This window comes from Eptatretus burgeri, chromosome 18 (genome assembly GCF_056783735.1).
Source record: "Eptatretus burgeri isolate ZD-2024b chromosome 18, Ebu_testis_v1, whole genome shotgun sequence".
Classification (NCBI taxonomy): domain Eukaryota; kingdom Metazoa; phylum Chordata; class Myxini; order Myxiniformes; family Myxinidae; genus Eptatretus; species Eptatretus burgeri.
In genome coordinates, this window is record NC_140978.1 from 19508959 (window position 1) to 19533709 (window position 24751).

At 43.6% G+C, this 24751-nt stretch overlaps 1 protein-coding gene across 1 annotated transcript in view; it reads left to right on the forward strand.

Moving 5' to 3' along the window:
• The window catches only part of LOC147008689 (cell adhesion molecule 3-like), a 48678-nt gene that overhangs the window by 17142 nt on the left and 6785 nt on the right, over positions 1-24751 (forward strand). Inside the window, exons 2-9 of the mRNA XM_085864538.1 lie at positions 7919-8068; positions 8898-9053; positions 9396-9533; positions 10681-10827; positions 11370-11460; positions 11778-11932; positions 15810-15854; positions 16241-16357. Of these exons, the coding sequence (XP_085720664.1) occupies positions 7919-8068; positions 8898-9053; positions 9396-9533; positions 10681-10827; positions 11370-11460; positions 11778-11932; positions 15810-15854; positions 16241-16357 (999 nt within the window). The remainder of the gene's footprint in view (positions 1-7918; positions 8069-8897; positions 9054-9395; positions 9534-10680; positions 10828-11369; positions 11461-11777; positions 11933-15809; positions 15855-16240; positions 16358-24751) is intronic.

Below are 24751 nucleotides of genomic sequence, written 5' to 3' on the forward strand. Positions count from 1 at the left end.
ATTTTAGTCCAAGTAAAGGATTATTGGCTATCCAACGATACCATTTTTATCATTATTAATAGTACTATGCGGACCCGTACGTGCGTGGCTGTACGTGCAAAAAAAAAAAACTTTCAAACCGCGTGCCAGAAACAAAAACCACACAGGCCGTTCCTTCACTCTCGCGTGCCTGTACGTGCGTGCCCTTGCATGCAAAAAAAAAAAAATCTTTCAAACCGCGTGCCATAAACAACCACACAAGCCGTTCCTTCGCTCTCACATGCCCGTACGTGCGTGCGTGCCTATACCTGTGTGGCCGTATGTACAAAAAAAAGAAGAAAAAAAAAAGAAGAATTGTGACATCAATCGTGATGTCATAGCACCGTGCCCTGCCATTGGTTGGCAAATAAATGGCCGTAACTTGGGAACCGCTTGTCCGATTAATATCAAACCTTGAAAAGGCACATCCACAGAGCCCCAGCAATATTCCTGGCAAGTTTCAATTAGATCGGACCGGTGGTTGTCGAGAAACAGCGGTCACAGACACACAGACAGAGATTGCTGGAATTATAGATAGATTATTATTATTATTATTATTATTATTATATTATTATATTTTTATTATTATTATTATTATTATTATTATTATTATTATATTATTATATTTTTATTATTATTATTATTATTATATTATTATATTTTTATTATTATTATTATTATTATATGACAGCAGGAACCATTTAGAATGAAGCTTGATGGACACAAACACAACTACATACATGGGCAGACGCACATTTTTCTTCTTTTTTTTTCCATTATAGATTTGCTTGCAATTAATGATTGGTTTATATTTGATCAGCTTCACGATGACATCTATCCAAAAGGGCTGGAATTTAAAAAGGAAAACTACACTCGCACTTCATGCTCCTTGTTTATGTTTTTTTTTTTTAATTACAAATTGTTATCAATTTGCACGAAATGTATGATATCAATCATAAATTTCACTCCATATTGTATGAAGGCCTTCCTTTGACAGCAACGGTCACAGAAAGCTCTTCTCTGATACAGGTGCAGGTGAAATTATCAGAACAGTGAGACCAACTACCAACAGACCTTGTAAGTAGATTAAAACAGCTCGTCAGATGTTTGCTAACACAGGGAGCAGTAGTTAGCGGATTAAAACTAGTGTTCTACGCCTGGTGTTGGCTTAGCGTTGACGGTGGCACTTTGGACCTTTGGGTCCTGAGCTTGAGCCCCTGTTTACTGTTGAATTAACACCAGGTGGGGTTGACTCAGCTTGTCATCTTTCTGAGGTCGGCGAAAAGAGTACCAGCATACTGGGGTAATAACTATTCGGAGTAACCTGCGTTGCAGTGACGGCTCATCCAGGAATGTACTCCTTGCCAATGAAACTGCCTCAGCAGCCCTATGTGCTTTTATGGCACGAAAGGATTGGTATTATTATATTGTATCCTAAACCATCAAACAAGAAAGGTAGAAGGTTTGAATAGTGAGGTTACATTGTGGGTTGAGTGACTGTCTGGACACAGCTGAGGTTGTGGATCTGATTGTGTAGACACACAGCCGTGGTTGTGGGTCACTTCGGAGAGGTTCTGTGCTCCAAGGGTCGAAACGTCGAGGATTAACGGAACCCAGCTGATGATCCGGGCAGTCGGAAAAAAATCTATCACTGGCTTACAGGTTAATAAAGTTCTTACATTAGGTAAACAACATGGGAGCTTCAACGTCCACGAGAGACCAACCATCTGGATTACCGTCGTTCCGATGGACGGAGCACACATTGATGTCTTGCCTTGCATGTGAAATACCAGGATGAACGTTTATAGCTGGGTCAAGATTCAAATCCACACTAGACAGCTTAGAGGTGAGTGTGCATACCTCCAGGGCGTAGGCTATTGAGTGGTGTGTGTGTGTGTGTGTGTGTGTGTGTGTGTGTGTGTGTGTGTGTGTGTGTGTGTGTGTGTGTGTGTGTGTGTGTGTGTGTGTGTGTGTGTGTGTGTGTCAAGCCTTGCCTTTGTCTTGTACTGACCGGTTTGTATTTATGCATAATGCATCCACGTCTGCTGTATTTTGCAAGTACTGTACTCATGACCACTGCATGGCAGTCAATTTTGGTGGAGATTGTGTAGGATATCAAAGGAATGGACAGTAAGCACGTCCCAACCCAGCTTACAGGTGAAATTGATAATTGTGCCCCACCATCTGGAACTGAAGTGTAATACCACTGAAAAACTTATTTTCTTCCAGATAATTTTTTTCCTTCTTTTGTAACCCCCAATATTGTCACCCCAAGTCAGTGAAAACCCATTTGGTTGGGCTGTTTGCTGTTTACGTCTGAGTGATTATACATCCATCCATTCATCCATCCACTGGGACCGTCGGTGCTGCCGAAGCAGTCTCCTGGGCTATTGGGCACACTCCTGGACGTGTCACCACTCCGACACAGGATACTCGAATGGCTCGATAATCCCAGAAAGGTGGTACTCACTTTTCTGACCTCGGAAGGATGACAGCCCGGGTCAACCCCACCTGGTATTAATTCAATGGCCGAGTGAGATCCCAAGCCTGCCACTCCAGCCATTAAGCCAACATCAGGCATATCTGAGTGCGTATACAGCTCCTGATGCTGGGATCCTATGTTATAATCCCACACATCATTGATTTGTCCATTAAATTATCTGCTAATGTCCCTTCGTTCATGTGAAATATACACCGACGTCTTTGTCCTAAACGTACTAAGTCCTCTTCGAGTCTCAGTTAATTGTGCGGTGGTGGGAGAACCGCACGAAGCCGAAGACGCATACGTATTATTAAAATCGATCGTTTTCATGTTTGAAGCATCCTGCAGCAGTCTTCTGGTTGCATCAACCCAAACGGTTTCAAGACCAGGAAAGGGCTTGCTGAGTCAGAGCGGTTGACCCCACACACGAACCAAATATCGGCTCGAAATTCATCCATGAACCTCGACTCATCTGGCCTGTTCTAAAGGATGCTTTGAGTCTTTTGTTTGAGTGGATGCAAAAGCAAATTAGACAGCTGGTGCATTGCCCCCAGGGTATCTATCTATATATTATGTATGCAACGGTGCTGGGAGGCAGAGAGTGTAAAGATTGAGAAACAAGTCGGGGGAAATGAGAGAGGCATTAGGAAGAGGAGGAGAATTAAAATGAGGTCGTGGAACTTGGGAGATGGAAGGAGAGAAGAGACATGAGGGCGTGGGAATATGAGAAAGTGGAAGATGTGGTGACAAAACCTGTGCACAATATTCGAGATGAGGCCTCACTAAATTCCTACGTAGTGTTAACACCACCTCTTGATTTATAATTTACCCCTCCCCCCCCCACTACAAATATAACTTAAAACCCTGTTAGCTTTACCTACTAGCTGCCTGGCACTGTGCTGTGTGCCTACCTCTGTGTCTATTTCCACCCCAAGATTATTCTGTTCAGTCACATTCTTCTCCTTCTTCTTATTCTTTTGTGACTTTAATGAAAGGACTCGTGGAGGACATTTGTAGACCACGAAATGGACCAGGACAAAACAGAATGAAAGAACAATGGAAAGAGAGGGGGGGGGGACACACCATCAGCAGGGTAAAGTGACAAAATAGAGGTAAACTTTGAGGAAAACGAACATGGGGAACAATGACAGCAAGAGGAGGCAGACACGGGCCGAACAAGATGGATGAATGCAAGCACAAAGTCCCAGGCACATGGAAGTGGAAGCAGAGACGGAACAATTTTCTTTTTATCATTTAATTTGGAAAAACAATTGTGTATAAACTTGGAAAGAGGTGTGCTTGGGGAGGGTTAATGAGGGTATAAAAGATTGGGGCAGAGGGATGGGGGATGAGATGGTGGTGAACATCTGCCTTCAAACCTTGGAGGGAAGAACAAGATTGAACAGGCTGCGGAAGTTGGTTCCACAGGTGTAAAAAAGGCAGGGATGAATGAGCTGGAGGTGAGCAGTGAGTTTATCCAGGAGGGGATTTCTGTGGAAGAACGCGTGCATCCTTGAGTTGCTGGGGAGGGTCGGAGAGCTGAGATCAGAGGGAGCTAGACCGGAAGAGAGATGGTTCAAAACACACACACAGAGGTCACCGACCCGTTTGCAATGCGAGAGCGACAGACCTTGAGCTTCGGCTTCATCGCCGGAGATGCAAATACTTTTGAGAGCTTTAGATTCCACAGAATCCACAATAGACAGAGGTGTCAGACAAAGGTCTTGTCGGCTGTGTATTTCTGATTTTTCAAGGAATGACTTGGATCTTTGGAGAATGCCAGTCTGCAGCTGACTTTTGGAAAGCCAGCTTTGCTACGTCGTCAGCCCTGTTGAGGTCATGGCTCATGGTGAGATCGAGAAATTTGAGCCGACGAACCCCTTCCAGTGGCTTTCCATGGAAATAGGTGGAAATTTTATTTCTCTTTGGGTGAGTTACCACGATTTGCGGTGCCAGGTGCGTGTGCAGGATATATGTATTTTCCGTATAAAAAAAAGATTTCTTACAGGAATTTTATTTTCTTTAAATTTTCCTTCCACACTCAAATTGTTTCATTTGGGGCGAAATGAGTCGCATTGTTTCCTGGTTACACTTTTTATCCTGGTTACATTTCTTGGCATTAATTTTGCTGATATTCCCTAAGGAAATGTACAGGCTCATTAATTTGTAACTGCGAGTTTGATTTCAAATTGAGCGTCACCGTCACCAACACTGTGGCCTGACGGTTGGTAGGTAGATATCGCGTGCGATATTGCGGCGTTCCTCATTCGGAGCAGGTGCGAGTACGGTGTTGGATTGTGCTGTTCGGTTTGGCCCACTGGGATGGCCACTGTTGATTTTGATGGTTGTTTTCCTTGAGCCACTTACAGAGAGACGGAGACAGAGACAGTGGCGTGGCAATGCATGTTGCTTGAAATGTCATTGATTATTATCTAATTTCCACCGGTGAACAGGAAAACAATTGCTACGTTGAGATTGAACAAAAAGTAATTTTTCCATTAACTCTGTTGTCAATGTTTGTGAATGATATTGATGGCAAGGAAATGTGCATTTTTGAATGGTCTGGGAGATAGAGAGGCCAACTTTACTACATAGTGTATATATATATATATATATATATATATATATATATATATATATATATATATATATATATATATTTGAGTTCTTTCCAAGGATCTTGGACAGATGTGGAGGCCATTGGACCCATCAAAGCCTGCGCTCGTGTTGCCAACTTGTGGTTGCTTGTCCGTGCTTTTATCCTTTTAAATGCTGAGCATCAAGCACACAGCACGTACCATTTTAAAGTCTTTGGTATGACTCAGCCAGGGTCGGGTTCGAGGTACCGATGCCCCAGACTCAGAGCGGATGCTCGAACCATTACACCACCGAGTCTGGTTAAACATGTGACACATTTCTGGGATGTTTGCTGCAAAGGCTAAAAACAGCAGTGGGATTAAAGCTGGATGGATTACCATTACAGAGACGCTCGGTTGTGGATGTTTAAAAGCCCCAGTTTCTTTGTAAACGAGTAGACCAATGTGTGCCGGTGACTACTTCTTCTTTTTTTTGTATACCTTGTCGAGGCTCATATGAGAGCTAACACACAACGCACAGCAAGGGGGGCATGAGACGAGAGGGGCGAGAGTGGGAAGGACAAAACAATGGGGAACAGAGACATTAGGAGATCTGTGGAAGGGAGAGGGATGGGGTGGGTAACATGGGGTATACAAGATGGACATTACTGGGACTTTCAGGAAGGAAAGCAGGGAATTTGAAGGAGGTGGGTTTGGGTTGGGTTAACGGGGGTAGAAAAGATCGAGGATTTGGATGGGGGACGCACCCTACGGAAATATGGTGGGGACAAATCGCATACACAGTGGGGGGGGGGGCGAGACTGGAGAGGAGACTGTAGAAGACAGAAAGACCACCGACCTGCCTGTGGTGAGAGAGTGAGAGGCCCAAAGACTCGGCCTCATTGCAGGAGATACCATTGATCCTAAATGCCTTGGTTTCCACTTCGTGAATACTTAGCCAAATACCTGCCCTAGCCGTGGGTTGCTTCGGGAGCTCCGTGTGACAGAATGCTAAACCTGTCCAGGATTACCATTTGGCCTCAAGTCCTCACCTCGTGTCCTTGTGTGTGGGTGAGACCATGCTTCCAGAATGTGCAGAAATGGTATCAGGTTACAGGATACTTGGGTTTGGCTCATAATGTGTTCAACACAAAAATGTTGCTCGCCCAGAAATGCGACAATTTTGCTTCTTCTTTTTATTATTATTATTAATTTTTTTAACCTCCTCCAATTGGTCGATTACAGAGTCAACTATAAGGGCACTCGGTAGAGCACATACCTCCACCACGTAATGTCTGATCCACGAGAACATATCGGGCCCAATACATTTTTGAAATATCGTGCTATACAGAACTATATCGTTTTTGGCCTTATCCCTCAATGGTAAAGAATCACTTTAGAAATTAAATAAATCTCGTATCCACATCCGGATTCAGATCTTCACCAAAATCAAATCAATTCGTCATTGTCACACACCAACCTGTCCACCAAGTTTCATCCGAATCCGTCCACAACTTTTTTGAGATATCATGCTAAAAATCAAACAAAACCAGAAAGGGGTGAAAGCCATAACCACCTCCACCTTCGGTGGCCGAGGTAAATATTCGAGGCCATTTTATTCTCATCAACTACCCTCGCTGAAATGCCAGGACAATTGCAACTTGGCTTGTAGCATGGTATTGTGTACACTGTGGTCCTAAATGAGGAGAAAGCTTAGAAATTGAACCCAGTTTTAATAAGATAAACAATCTCAATGTTATATAAAGCCCAAGTGTCTGTGCTTTCAGAAAATGTACACTTTGCTATTGGTCCTATGGATATAGTTGCTTACAAAGCATGTTGTTTTTTATCCAAACACAGGCTATTTTTCCAATTTTTATTGCTCATTTTTAAGAAATGAGTTACATGTAAGATTGTATATGTTGTCCAAAATGGTTGAAAATGCATTTTTTTGTTTGATATATATCATTATACATAAGAATAGAACAATTCCTCGAAACAGTACATTTCTTATGACCTTCTGCATATCTTGGCACCTTCAAATGTGTAAAATCTCAGATTTTGCAAAATTTCCCCCCAGTCATAGAGAAGTTTACAAAATCTTATTCCAGAAATTTGAAATGCATCTGATAGAACATCTTAAAATAGCAATTTACTTCTGCATAAAGTGATGATTTAAAATGGCAAGTTTCAACATGGATCATTACTACATACCAGTTTTTAGGTTCACTTCCATGATTGGGTCAAAAATGTTAGGAAGTACGTAACAAATTGCATTTACCAAGATGCTACAAAATTACTGGGAGCTATAAGCTTGATTTTATAACCATAGAATAAGTTTACCAAGATGGCCCTATGATATAAAAATCAATACCAAAGGCCAGTTTGTGTTCAGTATACAGAACATCAAAGGTCATTAGGAAGTACGTAACGTTTTTAGGAAATCTGCACTTTTAATCCTAAGCTGTTAGTTTGGTTCATCACAGCATTTATTTCTATGGTTAAGTTTATGTGTGTATATATTTATGACCTGAATGAACACTGATGAATTTGATCAATTTGTTAATTTCATATGACCTTGACCTCTTTCATATGGCTTTCATTTTTTGGTCTCCCGTGTCCTAAATGTGTACATCATACCTCGCTACAAGCGACTTGCATTGGTTTCATATTTATTTGTTTGTTTTCTTCAACTTTTTCCTTCATTCTCTTCTGACACGTCTGTAGCCATACGTTGTGATAAGCTGTATCGTGCATTTGATTGACCGTGTTTTTATAATCCCGAGCACATTGTCAAACAAATCCTCAAACCATGTGTGCGTGCGTGCGCACATTTCCTTAGGGGTTGGTACGCTGCATGTGAAAGGAGCTGGTGCCGTGCTTGGGGGAGAAGCAAAGTTGGAGTGTTGGAAGGATGGAGCTGATGCACAAGTTGGTTCTTTGGAATGGCGTGATCCAAAAGGCAATATGCTCTTCTTTGGCGAGGATAAAGGTGAGGGAGGAAATATAGATGGCCAATAAAACCAAAATATTCGACCTGTCTATTCCAATTACTTACTTATTTTTTTACCATTTAGGATTGCTTTGTCCAATTTTACATCCAACTAAGGTTGAAAATGTCAAACAACAAATGGTGTTTGTAGTTTTTCAACACTGCTGCTGTTGCAGAATAGCTAGAGCGACCTCAATTTCGAGTGTGAAACAGGGACAGGACAATGGAGTGCAAAGGAGAAACTAGAGCATCTTGATGAACCAGTGGGCGCGTTGGTCGATTGGACCAAATTTTCCTTGCTCTTCGCAGGCTTGCAGCACACCCGCCTGTTGTATTGCTTGAGCGCTAGCTTGCCTTTCACCAAGTCCAGATGTGCTTTGGCCAGGGTGGGGATTATACGTTCCTTAATATTATTGCCAAATTATACTACAATTTTTGTACGTGTTAATATTATTAGTATTAATTAATATATGCTTTGTTACAATGTTATCATTATTATTATTATTTTTTTAATTTTGTAATTAGAATGACAGGCTGTGGAAGGATCTATTGAGATGCTCTATACACCTTAACATGGCGTGCGTTTAAAACATGGGAATTCTTCCTGGTCCTTTGTAGTTAATTAGCCGAATCAACTCGGGAGATCATGACGATCATTTTGGTGTGTCACATTCCACATCAGACAGCTTTCGTAGAACTCCACAAAAAGCATGATGCACGCACGCACGCACATTGCCCATTTAAATGAGAAGCTAATGTTTTGTTGATGGTCAAGGGTAAACACCAACATATAACCCTGTCGATCCCTTCCTCCGCTCACCCTTCCCAGCCTTGCAGGATCCACGTTTCCAGATGAAATTGTGGGATTTGAATGTATCCATCATTTTGCTTAAAAAACTGCAACATAAGGATTACGGGAACTACACCTGCACCGACTATGGACAATCTCCTCCGCTCAATCTCTCTGTGCCCCTTGTTCTTTGGAGTAAGACTTGTCTTGGGTTGTATGGGCTGCTGGAATAAGGATATGTCGATTTTTATACAAAGATCCAATAAGAAATGAGAATTTAACGCTCCCCTTTTATTGGTTAATGATGTAACATAACAGTAAACCCACTGCATGGTTGGTGATGCTAATTGTATTTCGGATCTTCCTTTCTCTCAATTCTGTCTCTCCTCTAACTTTTTGTTTTCTTTCTCTTCCTCCCTACTACTACTACTACTACTACTACTACTACTTCTACTACTACTACTTCTACTACTGTGCCATACTTTCCACTTCTCCACAATTCTGCACACCTTCTTTCTTTCTCTGTCTTTCAAATAGTATTGCCAAAGCCGATTGAGCTTTCCGGACCACATCATGAAATCTTGGAGAACACTTGGTTTAACCTGTCTTGCACTACCTCCATTGGGAAGCCACCCGCAGACGTTTATTGGCGTAAAGAAACTCGGCGCCTTCCCAGTAAGTGCTTTTGCTTCCCACTGTGCTTTTTTAATTTTATTTATTGATTTTATTTTATACATGGTCGAGGCTCATGGAAGAGCTGGGACACACAACAGACCAGGACACAACATAACAAAGGGAACAGCAGGAGAAAGAGGAAATGCCAAGAGCAAGGCAGAGGGAGAAAGTAGAGGGAGACAGACAAACGAGGGATGCAAGTAACGATGAAGGAAAGGGGAAAATGCAACGGGTGAACAAGATGGATGCATTAGCAAAATTTTTGGAGGAGTTTTGCTGGGGGGGAGGGGGGAGGTGGTTGAAAGGGTGTAGAAAGGATCATGGTTTTGGATGGGGGATGACAAGATGGTGGTGAGCAGCCATCTTGAAGACCTGGAGGAAAAAATGAGATTGAAAGGTGGTTCCACAGGTGGGGGGAAAAAATAGGAACGAATGAGTAGAGGTCAGCAGTGGTTCTGGATTTAGGCAGTTTCACTCGGAGGGGGTTGATAGTGGACCCAGTGCACCTACAGATACCTGGCGGGGGGGGGGGGGATGACAAAGCATGGAGAGAACAGAGGGTGCAATACTAGAAATACTAGAAATGAGGCAGAAGAGGGCAGAGAGACCACTGACCTGTTGGCGATGGCTAATTGATTGTCCCATAGACTCAGCTTCGTCATGAGAGATTTCAATGATCTTGAAAGTCTTGGTTTCCACGGCGTCAAGCTGAGGAACATGTGAGCAAGGGGAGCCAGCCTGGAGGGGAGAGCAGCGCTCCATTGGAGGAGAAGAAAGGCTTTCTTCATGTATGAAATTGGTGGAACCCTCGATTACAATGAGCGATTGGCAAAATGTGAGGCAGTGTCAAAAAGTTTGGTTTTGCATTGTTGTTACATGGTAGATGTGATGCACATGATCCCAGGTTGCCATTTGATTCTAATCTCACATTTGGCCACCAATGATGTCATCACCTCCAAATGTAATCTTCAATGAGGGGCTTCTCATTGGCATGGGATCTGTTGTGTTTGTTGTATTCGTATAAAGGAATCGTATATGAATATGTACGAGTCACTCCCCCCCCCCCATCATCCCCTCACCATTTGAGTATCTTGACTGTTATATCTGACTTCCTTGTTTTGGTTTCCATTCCCTGCAATTCCCCAAGATCAGACTGTGAATGTGGATGTGAACGGCAATGTTACTTGCAATGTCAGCATCCTCGCTCGACTTCCTGACGATGAAGCTCCCGTGCATTGCGTTGTGAATCACACGTCCGGCAGTTCATCAGTTCCCTGGCTCCTATCTATCGGACGTAAGTGTGGGATTCGGTGGGCAATCACGAGGAGATCATCACGTTATCTTTACCCATCACCAGAAGTGGCCATCTACATATTACTTCATATTCATATGTGGAGTCGAAGTTTTTTTTTTTCTCCATAATTTTTGCGTTTGTTTGAACAGAATATAGTTTCTGGTATTTGGGAAGCTATTGCCTTAATTTTGAGGCCTACCCCATAAATATAATCGATGAAATCACTCATGGATCCATCTATAATGACTATTCTTACAATCAACCTTGTCGAACTTAACATCTGCATCCCTGTGATTTGCTTGTGTATCACACATCAGCAGTACGTGGTTGTGCAGCTTTATTGTATCTCTCTTCCCTCATCTGGTCTTGCTACCGAGCACCCCGACCGCCATATTTATGTATTCATGTGGAAATTAGTGAGTGGTGTTTACGGGTGAAGCTGTTAGCCAGTGAGACGTAAAATTGTTTATTCACTTTTATACCTATTTATGTACCGAGGTGTTGATGGCTCTCATCGAGTCTCTTTCCACTCCTATCCCTAGACCTTCCAAAGCTACAGATCTCAAAGGCAAATGGCAGCTGGATGGAGGGACAGGAATTGAAGGTTGAATGCAGAGCAAATGGGAGGCCAAGGTTAGAGGGTGAGGGTGGGGTTGAGGGAGGGCAGTGATTGATGTGAAGGGTTTAGGGAAGCGCTGAGAACACCAAGCAATGGGAGTGACATCTAAACGAACTCAAAAAAATACTCCTTTTTTTTTCTTCAACCATAGATACTTTAACAACACACGATTATCCCCCTCCTTCCCTCCAGCCCCCCCCTTTCTCTTTCACTCACACTGTTAGACAGAGAGAGACAGTAACGGCAGGGTTTAGGGGGATTGTAATGTCTCCTGGACAGGTTAATGCCCGGTGGAGTTGTCATCTTATTTTACATCATCATTACCTTGCAGACCGAGCGGGACGAGGTGGTTTCGTGGAAGAACTCCAGTTTCGTCCTCTCTGCTGCTGAACTTCTCCAGTTTGACCATGTCCGATGCTGGCCTGTATGAATGCCTCTCTGTGAACATTTTTGGACAGTCCAGAGCTACCTTCAACCTTTCCGTTGGTGAGTAGTACTTGAGGAGTTCGAGAGAAACGATTAGCCATGTTTAAATGGTCCACGTATGTCTCAAGCCAGTTCACCACGGCGGTATCATTTCTGGGTATTAACAGACGTGCTCTTAGGTCATATACGAAAGTAAACGCACATTAATTATTTCCTGTATTTTCCGACGTATGAAGATAAATTGTATTTTTAAGGACAATGGCAAGCAGATTAAAAAAAAAACAAATTTGGGGGGATTTTTGTTTACCAGACTCGTTGGCGTAATGCTTAGGGCATCCTCTCTGAGTCTGGGAGGTCGGCGGTTCGAACCCCGCCTGAATCGTACCAAGAACTTTAGAAACGCGATGTGCTGCTTCCTTGCTTGATGTTCAGCATTTAAAAAGGGATAGTGTGCCCTATTAAACAGCCATAGGTTGGTGATGATAGCGCAGGCTTTGATGGGCCGAATGTCCTCCTGCATTGAAGTTCCTTGCGTGGGAACTTGTGTTATCACTCTCGCCGAAGGAGAGGGTATTGCGTTTGGGTCCGATTGTTTGTTTGTTTGTTTGTTTGTTTGTCCGCATAGAACTTTCGTGTTTTACTCCGCAACCGCTTGTTGGATCGAGACAGAATTTTCACCAAAGTCGTAACTACTCATGTGGAATGTTTTAATCATAATTATGACGTCATAGGACACGTGGTGCGGCAGCCATGTTGGAAAAACGGGAAAAATTTGGACTTCTATCTCTGAAACCGCACCAAGGAAAAAATTGAAACTTAGCACATGGCAAGTACATGGGGAATGGGGAATGAGTGTGATTTATTTTTTTGATGACATCATAGGTGCCTTCATTATGTTGTCATAATTGCATAATGTAGAATGCCACATCTAATCAGTATGAACATGTTTGAGGGTTTTTTAGGGATAAAATGGTCCACAGAAAAAATTTTTTTTGATGCCGTTGGTCACATGATTCGGTGGCCATATTGTTAAAAAATAAAAAAATAAAAATAGAAACCTTCAAAAATCTTCTTCTCTGAAGTGGTTGAACAGATCGAGGCGAAACTTTACACATATGACCGCCTGTCCACGAGGAACAAAAGGTTCACAAATATGACATCACAGGTCATATGATTTGGCAGCCATATTGGATTTACCCTAAAACCTATAAAAAAAAACTTCTTCTCCAGAATGGCTGGACAGATCGAGGGGGAAACTTCCCCCAAATGTTCCCCAAGCCTTGGGTGCACAAATTTGTTGAGGAATAATTGATAGGTCACATGGTTTGGCAGCCATATTGGATTGAAGAAAAAGATTAAATAATGTTTTCTCTGGAAGCACTGAATCAATCGACGTGAAACTTCACATTTATTATCTAGTTGTGATGGGGAATACCTGTTTTAAATTTCACCTTGATCAGGTGCATGGTCTGGCAGACAGAATAAAATAAAATTTGATCTGGGTTCTTTTTTTTTTTTACTTTTTTTTTTTGAATAAGGCTCACTTGGCTGTGCCTGGATGGGTTTGATGGTAGAAGAGTAGCAACTGAAATGTGAATCATATCCAGGTTCCTCCTGATGACTTCATCTTTGTTTTTTTACTTGTTTGGGGTCCTTCTGATTACTCCAATACAGGACTGTACCTATTTGGTTTTCCATTTGATTTTAATTGAATTTGTTTTAATCACATTTTAAATGCAATTGAATAATAATAATAAAACAACGTCACGGGTCAGGGTCAGGTGTCCAATCAAAGCGAGACGTCTTGGTACCCGGTCATCACTGCCAGTAGTTATAAAGTGGCACTTCTGATTATGTCTGTTATTAATGATGGAACACAACAGTACAAAATACACCACACAAAAGAAGTCTTGGCAAGGGTCTGCAATCTCTGATTGCTCTTTTTCTTGATGTTATTATTATTATTATTATCATAAGATGATGGATAATGACACGTGAGGGCACCTTCCAGAAGTTCTCAGAATGAGGTACTCCGAAAAGTCCAAGTCATGCCGACGGTTTTGTTTTCTTAATTTTTCCATACATCTAATAAATAAGATCCATCGGATGTCTGTCTGTCTCTGTTTGTTCCAATTTTTTGCAAGGACCGCTGGACCAACAACCACTAAATTTGTCACACAACCAAATTCCGATCCGGTGGTTGTCCTTCGGGTATTTTCATTCACCACCTGAGCCTTTAAATACCACTTTTCTGGCTTTTTCATTTATATGCAATATCATTGGTTAACAAATGTCACGTGAAGTATAACACGGCCAAAGGCCAGCACACCTAATCAGTCGAGCTGTATGACTGTGTCTCCCACCCATTGGCTCACTGCACAGCTGGCCTGATTCCACACACAATTGGAACCTAACTAAATAAATAATACGTTCACCGTTTTCGTGCTGCGGTAAACCAGAGCTATCTGCTACGGTGAGCGGTGCACAGTACGTTCCTATTCGCAATTGCCACGCCATGCCTGTCCCTTGAAGATGTTCCTATTATAAATGGATGAGGTGTGTGTGTGTGTGTGTGTGTGTGTGTGTCATACTTTTTGTCTATTAATTACGTATGTCTATTCATTAATTACACACTATTGGAATTCACCTTTTGAACCTCCAGACTGCTGAGACCCCTTCGAACTTTGAAGAACCTTTAAGACCCCAAAAGTTTCTGAGGATCTAAGAGCCCAAAAAAGTTTGAGGACCCAAAAGTACCAATAAGTTCATGAGGATCCAACAAGTTCCTGAGGACCCAGAAGTTCCTGAGCACCCAAAAAGTCCCTGAGGACACAAAAGACCCGAAGACTGTATAGTGTATATCCTGTTGACCCTTTGAGACTCGGCTATACTACAAAAACCATTAGAATTTCCATGTTTTAAACACACACCATGTTAAGGTATATAAAGCAGCTTAATACATCCTTCTACTACGGCATGGCATTCTAATCTAATAAATAAGATTCATCGGATGTCTGTCTGTCTGTCTGTTCACGTTTTTTGCAAAGACCCATGGGCCTACAACCATCACATTTGGCATACAGACCAAGTCTGACTCAGGGGTTGTCCGAAGTGTATTTCCATCCACAACCTCAGCCTTTAAAGACCCCCGAAGAACCATAAGACTTTTTTAACATGCTTAAGAGATTAGAATACATGCTTGAGAGAAGACTTTTACATGATTGGGAGATAAGATCCCCAAAGACCCTTAAGACCATTGAATTCCCCAAACACAATTAAGACACTTTAAAACCCCGAATACCCCCAACAACCCTTTGGACCCAAAAGATGGTTAATATCCCTAAGACTCTTGAAGACTCCTAAGACCCCCAAAACTTTTGGAGACCCTTAAGACCCCAAAAACCCTTTAAGACCTCAAAGATCCTCAACACCCCAATAACCTGTAAGAACCTTAAGACCTCAAAGACACTTAAGACCCCAAGATCCTTGAAGACCCCTTTACCCACTGATGTTCTGGCTCTCCTGCCCCCTGCACAGCTTCCCCTCCTCACCTTCACCCCATCGGTTCACCTGCCCTATTCTCAGCTCTGCCGACTCTCCTGCTTCTCCCACTTCTCAGTACCCCCGACCCGGGTAACGCTGGGTAACCTTGTTAGTGAGTAAATGTAATTGGATCCCCATGTATAAGGTGAACCGCCAACCTCCCAGACTCAGAGCGAAAGCTGCAACCATTTTGCCACCGCGTCTGGTTGACATTTAAAGTGTATTTTGATTATCACATTGATATTGTGATGATGAGATGGATATTCAGGTTTAGTTTTTCATGGCTGTTTATAATTGTTTTGAGGTCGAGTCAGCTCATGCTCTGTTGCTAATGTGATGCTGATGCGTCAAATGCCTTCAAATTGCCTTTTCTTTCGTCATTCTCATTTTCCAGAACGTCTGAAATCTGTAACTCCAACCGGCGTCACGACAAACACAAGTGAGTGAGAACTGACGGGTGGGATAATGGTGTATTTGGATGAGCTCACAATTCCCCTTGTAAACCGGTCCTGCTGCCCAAAGGACAAACCTGAATTTTGCCAGAGATTCGCTGATAAGCAATCATGAATGCATGTTTTGCATTCCCTCGACGGGTTGTGCAAAATGTCTTTCTTCCTTGAAGGTTTCGTAAAATTCACAGTGTTTTCCAAAATGGGGTTGTGTTGTTTGTTTACGATGTGCGTCGAACCTCGTGCATTTGCCCCCCGTCCCTCCATTGGGATGTTCTTAAGATGCGAAGTGATGTCACGTGATTATGTCTTCCAACTGTTGCTGATGTTCTGTCCATCTGGCCATTGTTTTCTCTTGTCTCTCACCTTTACCAAGGTGCTGCACCAGTTCCCTCCAATGACTGGCTTCTGGTAGCTGGATCTGTATGTCTCTGCCTCTTCATTCTCATCATCATTGCCGTGGCAACGGCTCGTTATTTCAACAACCACAAAGGTCAGAAGTTATTTTCCTCTTTCTTTCTAACTGTGCTGTGTACATTGTGTTTCACCAATTGGTTGTACACCTACAGTGGCCTGCAAATGTTTTCACTGACCAATAATGCCACATTTAGATAAATTACCAATTATGTAGAAACAATTTTTCCAAATGAACTTTTTAATTCCTAACTGAAGAGATCAAACTAAACGCTATTGTCGTTGAAGGAGGTTACACATCAGGAATACCTGCAAAAAACGTGTACAAATCATAATTCACTGGTTGTAAAAGTATTCAGCCCCTTCAGTCAGTACTTGGTGGAAGCACCTTTTGCAGCAATGACTGCGATGAGTCTTTTTGGGAAGGTCTCCACCAGCTTGGTCCAGTGAGATGATGAAATCTTTGCCAATTCTTCACGTGAAAATTGCTCTCGTTCTGCCAAGTTTGATGGGGATCGTCGTCAATGGACTGCAATATGCAAGTCTCGCCATAAATGTTCAATTGGGTCCAAGTCAGGACTTTCATTGAGCCACTCAAAAACATTTATTTTCTCCTTATTCAGCCACTCCCAATGTGGCTTTAGCTTTGTGCTTCGGATCATTGTCCTGGTGAAATGTGAATCTCCCTTCCCAGTTTCAGATTCATGGCTTGATTCAAGCTGGTTCTTATCAAGGATTCTCCTGTACTTTGCACCATCAATTGTCCTTTCTATCCTGAGAAACTTCCCAGTCCCAGCTGATGAAAAGCAGCCCCATAACATGATGCTGCCACCACCATGCTTGACAGGAGGGATGGTGTTCACTGGGTGATGTGCAGTGTTAGGCTTGTGCAAGATGCAACGCTTTAAATTTGGACCAAAAAGTTCAATTGTTGTCGTTTCGTTTCTCCACGTGCCTGCAGTATCATTAAGATGCTTTTTCACAAACTCCGTCTTTTTTAGGAATGGTTTTTTTTTCTTGCCACCTGTCCATAGAGGCCAACTTTGAGAAGGGAACAGGATATTGTTGATTAATGATCACTGACCCCATCTCAGACATAAAGCCTTGCAGATCTTTCAAACTCGCTGATGGATTTGCAGTGTTATCCCGAACCAGTTTCCTGCTTGCCCTGCTGCTGAGTTTGGATGGGTGACCTGATCTGGGTAGAGTCTGGGGGGGGTTTTTTTGTAAAACTTGTCGAGGCTCGTATGAGAGCAAGCACACAACACACGCAAGGAGGGCATGAAACAAGAGGGGCTTGAGTGGGAAGGACAAAACAGTGGGGAACAGAGACATTAGGAGATGTGTGGAAGGGAGAGGGATGGGGTGGGGAACACGGGGAATACAAGATGGACATTACAGGGACTTTCAGGAAGGAAAGCAGGGAATTTGAAGGAGATGGGTTTGGGGTGGATTAACGGGGGTAGAAAAGATCGAGGATTTGGATGGGGCACGATAGGTGGTGGTGAACAGCTGTTTTGAAGGCCTGGAGGGAAGAATGGGATTGAACAGAGTGAGGGAGTTTATTCCAAAGGTGGGAAAAAAAGAGGAATGAAAGAGCGAAGGTGAGCAGTGATTCATGATTTTGGTAGTTTTACCAGAAGGGGGTTGTTGGCGGACCTTGAGCGCCCTGCGGAAATGTGGTGGGGACAAATCGCAGAGAGAGCAGAGAGGTGGCGAGGCTGGAGAGGAGTCGGTAAAAGACAGAAAGACCACCGACCTGCTTGCGGTGAGGGAGTGAGAAGCCCAAAGACTCAACCTCATCGCGGGAGATGCCAATGATCCGAAATGCCTTGGTTTCCACAGCGTGAAGCCGAGAAAGGTGGGAGGCAGGAGCACCAGCCCAGAGGGGAGAGCAGTACTCCATCAGGCTGCGGACAAAAGCTTTATATGTGGTCAGAAGCTCAGGTGGGCCGAGGAAAGACTTTGCATCACGGAGCATTCCCAGTCAGCGATTGGCTTTGGAGGCGAGGTTAGAAATGTGACTTTCCCAGGAAAGGTCATGGCAGACAGTGAAATCCAGAAGCTTGAAAGAAAGGACTTATTCCAGAGGATTGTTGAGAAAGTGGATGGGGGATTTTCTAAACGGTCCTTTCGAAGAGACATGGTGAGAGTGTGAGATTTGTCCGGATTGAAAGACATGTTCCACGTGTTGGACCAGTTTGTGATTTTACCCAGATCTGCAGTGAGCGAAGAATCTGCTGCTTGCCGGTCTGAGGGATGACAGATGGTACGGCAGAGGGTGGAGTCATCAGCAAAGAGATAGAGAGGATTTTCCAGAGAGTTGGAGAGATCGTTGATGAAAATCAGAAAAAGAACAGGGCCCAGAACGCTACCTTGAGGAACTCCAGCCGGGACAGGAAGGGGGGATGAAAGAACTCCATTTAGGGCCACACGTTGACTGCGACAGGAGAGGAAGTCTACGAGCCATGAGTGGAGATGGCCTTGGATACCATAGGAAGAGAGTTTGGTGAGCAGTGCAGGGTGCCAGACCGTGTCAAAGGCACGTGATATGTCCAGGGATACGGCTCGGATTTCCTGTCTGGCATTGAGGACCTCCATCCATTGTTGGAAGAGCAGAAGCAGCATATCCAGGGTAGAGTGACCTGGTCTGAAACCAAATTGATGATAGGAAATCAGGCCATTGGAGAAGAGGAAGGATTTAATGTCTGAAGCGATGATGGATTCCATAACCTTGCTGATGATTGGGAGAAGGCTGATTGGTCTGTAGTTACAGGGATCTGTTTTTGCACCTTTTTATGCAGGGCAGTGATGTTTGCTGATTTGCGAGCAGATGGCAGATGACCTTGGGCAAATGAGAGGGTGAATAGAACAGAGAGAGTGTAAGCAAGAGCAGCAGAGCAGGTTTTTAGGACACGTGGGCTGATGCCATCTGGACCGGTTGCAGAATCTGAGTCGAGGTTTGACAGCAAGCTCTCCATGTTGTCAGGAGAAAAGGCCACAGAGTCCAGGGACAGTTGGGTGTGACTGGGTAAGGTGGGTAGAGAAAGTGATGGGTTTTGGACACAAGATTTTTCTGCAAACACCGAGTTTAGGCATTGAGCCTTTTCACGTGCGGTATCAGCAGTGCAGCCATTTGAGATAAGGGAGGGGATGGAGAGGGAACATACACCAGAAACAGATTTGATTAAACGCCACCAGGATTTTGAGGAGGGAGAGAGGTTTGAGAGTTCAGACTTGAGCTTGGAAAGATGTTGTTTTCTGGCTCTCCTGAGGGTAGATACACACTTGTTCTGAGCTTTATGGAAGGAACTGAGATGACCCTCAGTTGGGTTTGCTTTTTATGAGGCAAAGGCAAGTTGTTTCAGGATAACTGCCTCGCCACAAGCTTCAGTGAACCAAGGGCGGGAGGAAGGGTAGGACAACTGAAGATGAGAGGAGCTAAATCTGTGCATGAGGGAGAGCAAGTTTCTTTGAAAGAATTCCATGGATAAGTTGATGTTGGAGAAAGTAGCGATGGGAGACCAGTCCAGAAGTTTGATGGCTGCTTGGAGACCCTGCCAGTCGGCTTGAGTGAAATGGCAGACTCGACGGCGCTGAGGTGGTTCTCTGATAACAGCCAGAGAGATGTCCACTTTGACAAGGACGTGGTCAGAAGAACCGATTTGAGCGGAGGAAGAGCAGCAGATATTATCAGGGAAATTTGTGAAAATCAGATCCAGAAGAGATAACATACCATTGGTTGAGATCCGGGTTGGGAAATTGACCGATCGAGTCAGTCCCAATGAGTCGCAGAAAGCTTTTGCTGAAGTGCCATGACAGGTGAGAGAGGTACCCACACCTAGCCAACTGGCATGATGATAATGGAAGTCGCCACATATGAGGAAGAGAGAGTTTGGATGAGAAGATGGAAGTTGGTCCATGTTTTCAGATAGTGAGGTGTAGATGGAGTCATCACTCTTTGGTGGACGGTCCAGTACACATATAAATATGAGGTGGTATGATAAGTCTTCCACTTCTTAATGATATATTTCACCGTACTCAAAGGGATAATGAGTGACTGAAATCTTCTTATAACCCTCTCCTGAACGGTGCTTCTCCACCCCTTTATGTCTGACTTGTTTGGAAAGCTCCCTGATCTTCATCTTTGCCTTGTTTGACCAAGTGAGTTGCACCTTAAAATCCCTTCGGGAGGTGGGGGAGCTTAGTTTTCAAGTTAAAACACTGATTACATACATGTGAAAGAGCTGCCACATTGACACCCATCAACGAGCTGACACATTTTAAACTATTACACTTATTTTGTAACCTTTCAAACAAATAATTTGCTCCTGAAGTGATTTATGGTTAATTGGGCAAGGGGTTTGAATATTTATGGAATACAGAATCATCTGATAATTTTCTCTGTTCATCAAACTTAATCACATTTAATGAATGTGTATTTTTTTTTTCTCAGCTTTAGCACTTTGGAGTAGTTTGTGAAGACTCTGTATATTAAGTTTGATTTGATAGCATCATGAAATAAGCTCAGGTGGCATCAAAATGTGAAAATTTTGTAGGGGGGTGAATACTTTTGCAGGCCACTGTACACAGCGTACAGTGTTAACAGGAGGTAAATAATGTTACGGACTCTAGGTTCGAGGCTTGCCACAAGGGGAAGCACTCTGGTCCCTTTCAAACGCCACATCCTGAGGCCGCCTATTGGTACTGCCAATCTTGGCAGGGTTACACTACTTCGCATGATACCCTACCTGTGGACGGCAAAGTTAATTGGAATCTCGTACCCTCAGCGTACACCTGGATTACTGCCGAGCGATACAGTGGGTGTGCACTGGCTAACAAGAGCAAATTAACGGGGTAGAACTTCCCGGCTAAACTAATGTTTTGACCATGCTGGACCAATGAAGCAAAAGACAAAACTGGCTGGGTTCATTTTTAACACACGCGATTTATTATATGCAAGAGTGAGGAAAGGGTTTTATTCACAAAAGCAAGGATGTATGGGTGCGGCAAAAAAATGCAATTTATATTTCCAAAAAGACACGGAGAGCAGAGCTAAACCGATGTACACTTCTCCAATCTTATATGATGATGCACATTACAGGCACTAGCAGACACACACCTGAGGAAATGAGAGGTAACCCAGAAAGAAGAGAAGCAGTTGAGGTGTAAGTGACCTCGTTGTGCCTAGCACGGTCGACGAACCTCCGCAGCCCAATCGCTTAGGAGCGGGGTGGAGGGAATAAAATGGGGTTGTCTACAGTGCATGAGTGGGAATTGCAAAATGTGATGCAATATGATGCAGAAGAGGAGCGAATCGATATGCTCTTTCAGTGATGCGTCCACAGTGAATGAGGCAACAGATGAGAGAGACAGATGCGTGAGAAATAGCTTTGCGTCGTGCGTTAGAGAGTCTGCAAATGTGTTATTAATGATAATGAATGGAACACCATGGGAGCTGAGCGGTGATGACCTGGCTATGACTCAGCGCTGTTCGCCTGGTTCGTCCTGGTTCCTCGCACTGCCCTTTCAGCTTGACTCTTGTTTGGCAAGACTGGTAGACGATGACGCTCAGCTCGGAAAGGACTCTGGACCCAAAAGACAAAGGACGAAAGACTCTGATTCATTCTCTTTTTTATAGAGCCCGGGGTGGAGGAGGAGCCAGAATTTGGATCAGGAGACCCTGTAGGCATTTCCGCGTGTCCCCATTGGTGCGCAGACGCCACCCCGAGAGGTCGCCCCGCCTCGCCAGACTCCTGAGCTGAAAATGGCCTCAGTCACTTGCATGCTCTGTCATGCAATGGAGTTTTATAATTTCTTTGGGGTGCGGGTTTTCTGGAGCGCTCTCTGGCCACGGATATGCGCTGTACTCCATCCGAATGCTGTTAGTTAGCGGAATGCTAGATCTACCCAGTTGTCAACGAATGAATCCCAGCGCACGTTCGTGCTTCGAGCTGCACGCCAAAGTGTTCTGGCTCACAGGCACGCGCTAAGTCCTCCATTCCCCGGTATCCTCAATGACTGTTGTGAGTGTCCAGGGAGCTGATGGCAGTTGCGGCGGTTACAGTGAAGTGGGGGAAGCGCTGTGACATCTGCGGTAAAGTTGTTGAAGTGGTTGGTAGCTGTTGTGGTGAAGAGGTCGGGCATAGGTTGTTGGGATTTTTGTGAGGCGACGTAGCAATCACGGTGAGGGTTATCGCATCGCGGTGAGCGTAGTGGGGGTCTAAGGTGAGGCGTCGGTTGATTAATGGCGCATCGTTTGAATGGGGAAACGGCGAGCGTATGCAAATGAGGCTGCGGTGATATTCGTTATTCCTGCAGCTCCTTCGGTAGCATCACTGGTCTAGCGTGCACGCATGGCGGAGTTTGTGTGTGAAATAAAATGAATGTATAACAAAGTAAGAATAGGACATTAAAGACCGAACCGAAAGCCCTACGCAACGCATGTTGTCCCATTGACCCACTAGACATAATGGAAGGGCTAACTGAACAAATACTAATGAAATAACTGTCTCAGGATCGCTACATGTTGGATACCATTGCCTTGGGGGAGTGTCCGCAAAGCAGAACCGCAACAATAAAATCAAATTAGAATGGTTAAATCAAATCTTTGTCAAATTTTTCACTTTACATCCTTTTATGAAAAATTCCATCCTTTTAAATATATATATATATATATATATATATATATATATATATATATATATATATATATATATCTTTTAATGTTAATAGGATCTCAGGCTCATAGAGCTGACACACACACACACACACACACACACACACACACACACACACACACGGATGTGTGAGACAACTCTCGATGACTTAAGACAAACAAAGCCACTGAGCTTGGGAAAAGACGTGACATCACTTCCTGGAGCACTCTGGTTCCCAAGTAACGCCATCTTTTTATGACGTTGCTTTCCTCTCCACACTCAGCAGGGCAAATGAGGAGGAATTTCCTCCTCTCCATAGATGCCAAATGGTGTTTGTCCCTGCTCTCCACTTTTTAAATGTTCAGCATCAAGCAAGGAAGCAGCACATGCCATTTAAAAAAAAGTTTTTGCTCTGACTCGGTGGGGTTTGAACCACTGACTTCGCAGACTCGGGGCAGACGCTCTCATGCTTACATAACCTTGAAGCAGAATATGCATCTTTGTGAATTTCCTCATAATGTCTGTGGAGTCCTCCCTTGCCATTGTGGGTCAATGATTGATTGTTAAGTGTAAACGTGATGTTGCATCTTGGGATGACAAACCAAAGGTGTTTCTGCCCCAATTTAAATTTCTATGATGTTGCCTTATGCACATGTATCATATCTTGTATGGAATCTGATAAGATTTGGCCTTACAAGGTATGAACAAGTGTCATACCACATACCAACAACTTTTTTTGTTACTTTAGCTCTGAGCTGGAGATTAGGGTGGGCTGAAGATGAGGGCAAGTTTTTGGGGGGGACTGGGAAGGATTGTGGTGCGAAAAACAAACCAACTGCTTGGCTCTCATCGGTGACTGATCTACATATGAGGACTCCGTGCAGTTATTAATAACACACCCTCTCCCGAGGGCTTAACTTTTTCCCACAATGCAACGCCCTCTACTGACACTCAGCCAGGATGACAGTTTGAACGGATCCGATCGGCATTGTTCATGAGATAGCTCGTGGATAAAGCACATTGGAGCTCACTTGATATTCCTCCACAAGTGGCTTCGATGAGGATTTGGCTGCGAGTGCTTTTAACCCGTTTCATTGCAGCGTTACAAGTCCTTGGTGGTGAGTTGTGAAGTTTCCTTTGTTTGCAGGGTGTACGGTAACTCCCTTGTCGAAACGTCATCACAAATTCAACAGCAATGCTAAGCTACCCCGCACAGCTGAAATCTGCTGGTCCCTCTCCTCCGTATCTTTCCAACATGCCTTTTGCAATCAAGTTTATACTTTGTTGCAGTATTTATTTATAAACACTTTCACAACTCCATTTACATGTGGGTTGACCAAACATTGCAGGAGCATGATAGAGACAACCTGTTTGGACAGCCTGGCACTCTTGTTTTCACTCTCGGGTTTCCAGCGCGAAGCTCGGATCCTTTTCAGAGCCTGCATTCTCGTGCGGAGAAGTGGCAGCTCACTTACTGTAAAACCCACACACTAATATTGAGCAACACTAAGACCTGCGAAACACCAGGGTAGCAGTTTAGAGCTGGGTCGGAATTCAAACCCAGGCTCGACAGCTCTGACGTGAGAATGTTGAGCAACAGTATGGAACAGAAATGACACAACAAAATGTATAAACAAGAACGAGAGAGAAATTTCTTCATTTGGATAACCGTCTCAGCGCAGCCCTCTTACACATATATCATGTTTATCGTTAATTTCGCTTATTTACTCTTAACTACATAAACAAGCTCAAATGAGCTGAGATCCTCGTCCTCTTAATGATGACGTCATAAAAACGAATATGACTTAATTGTG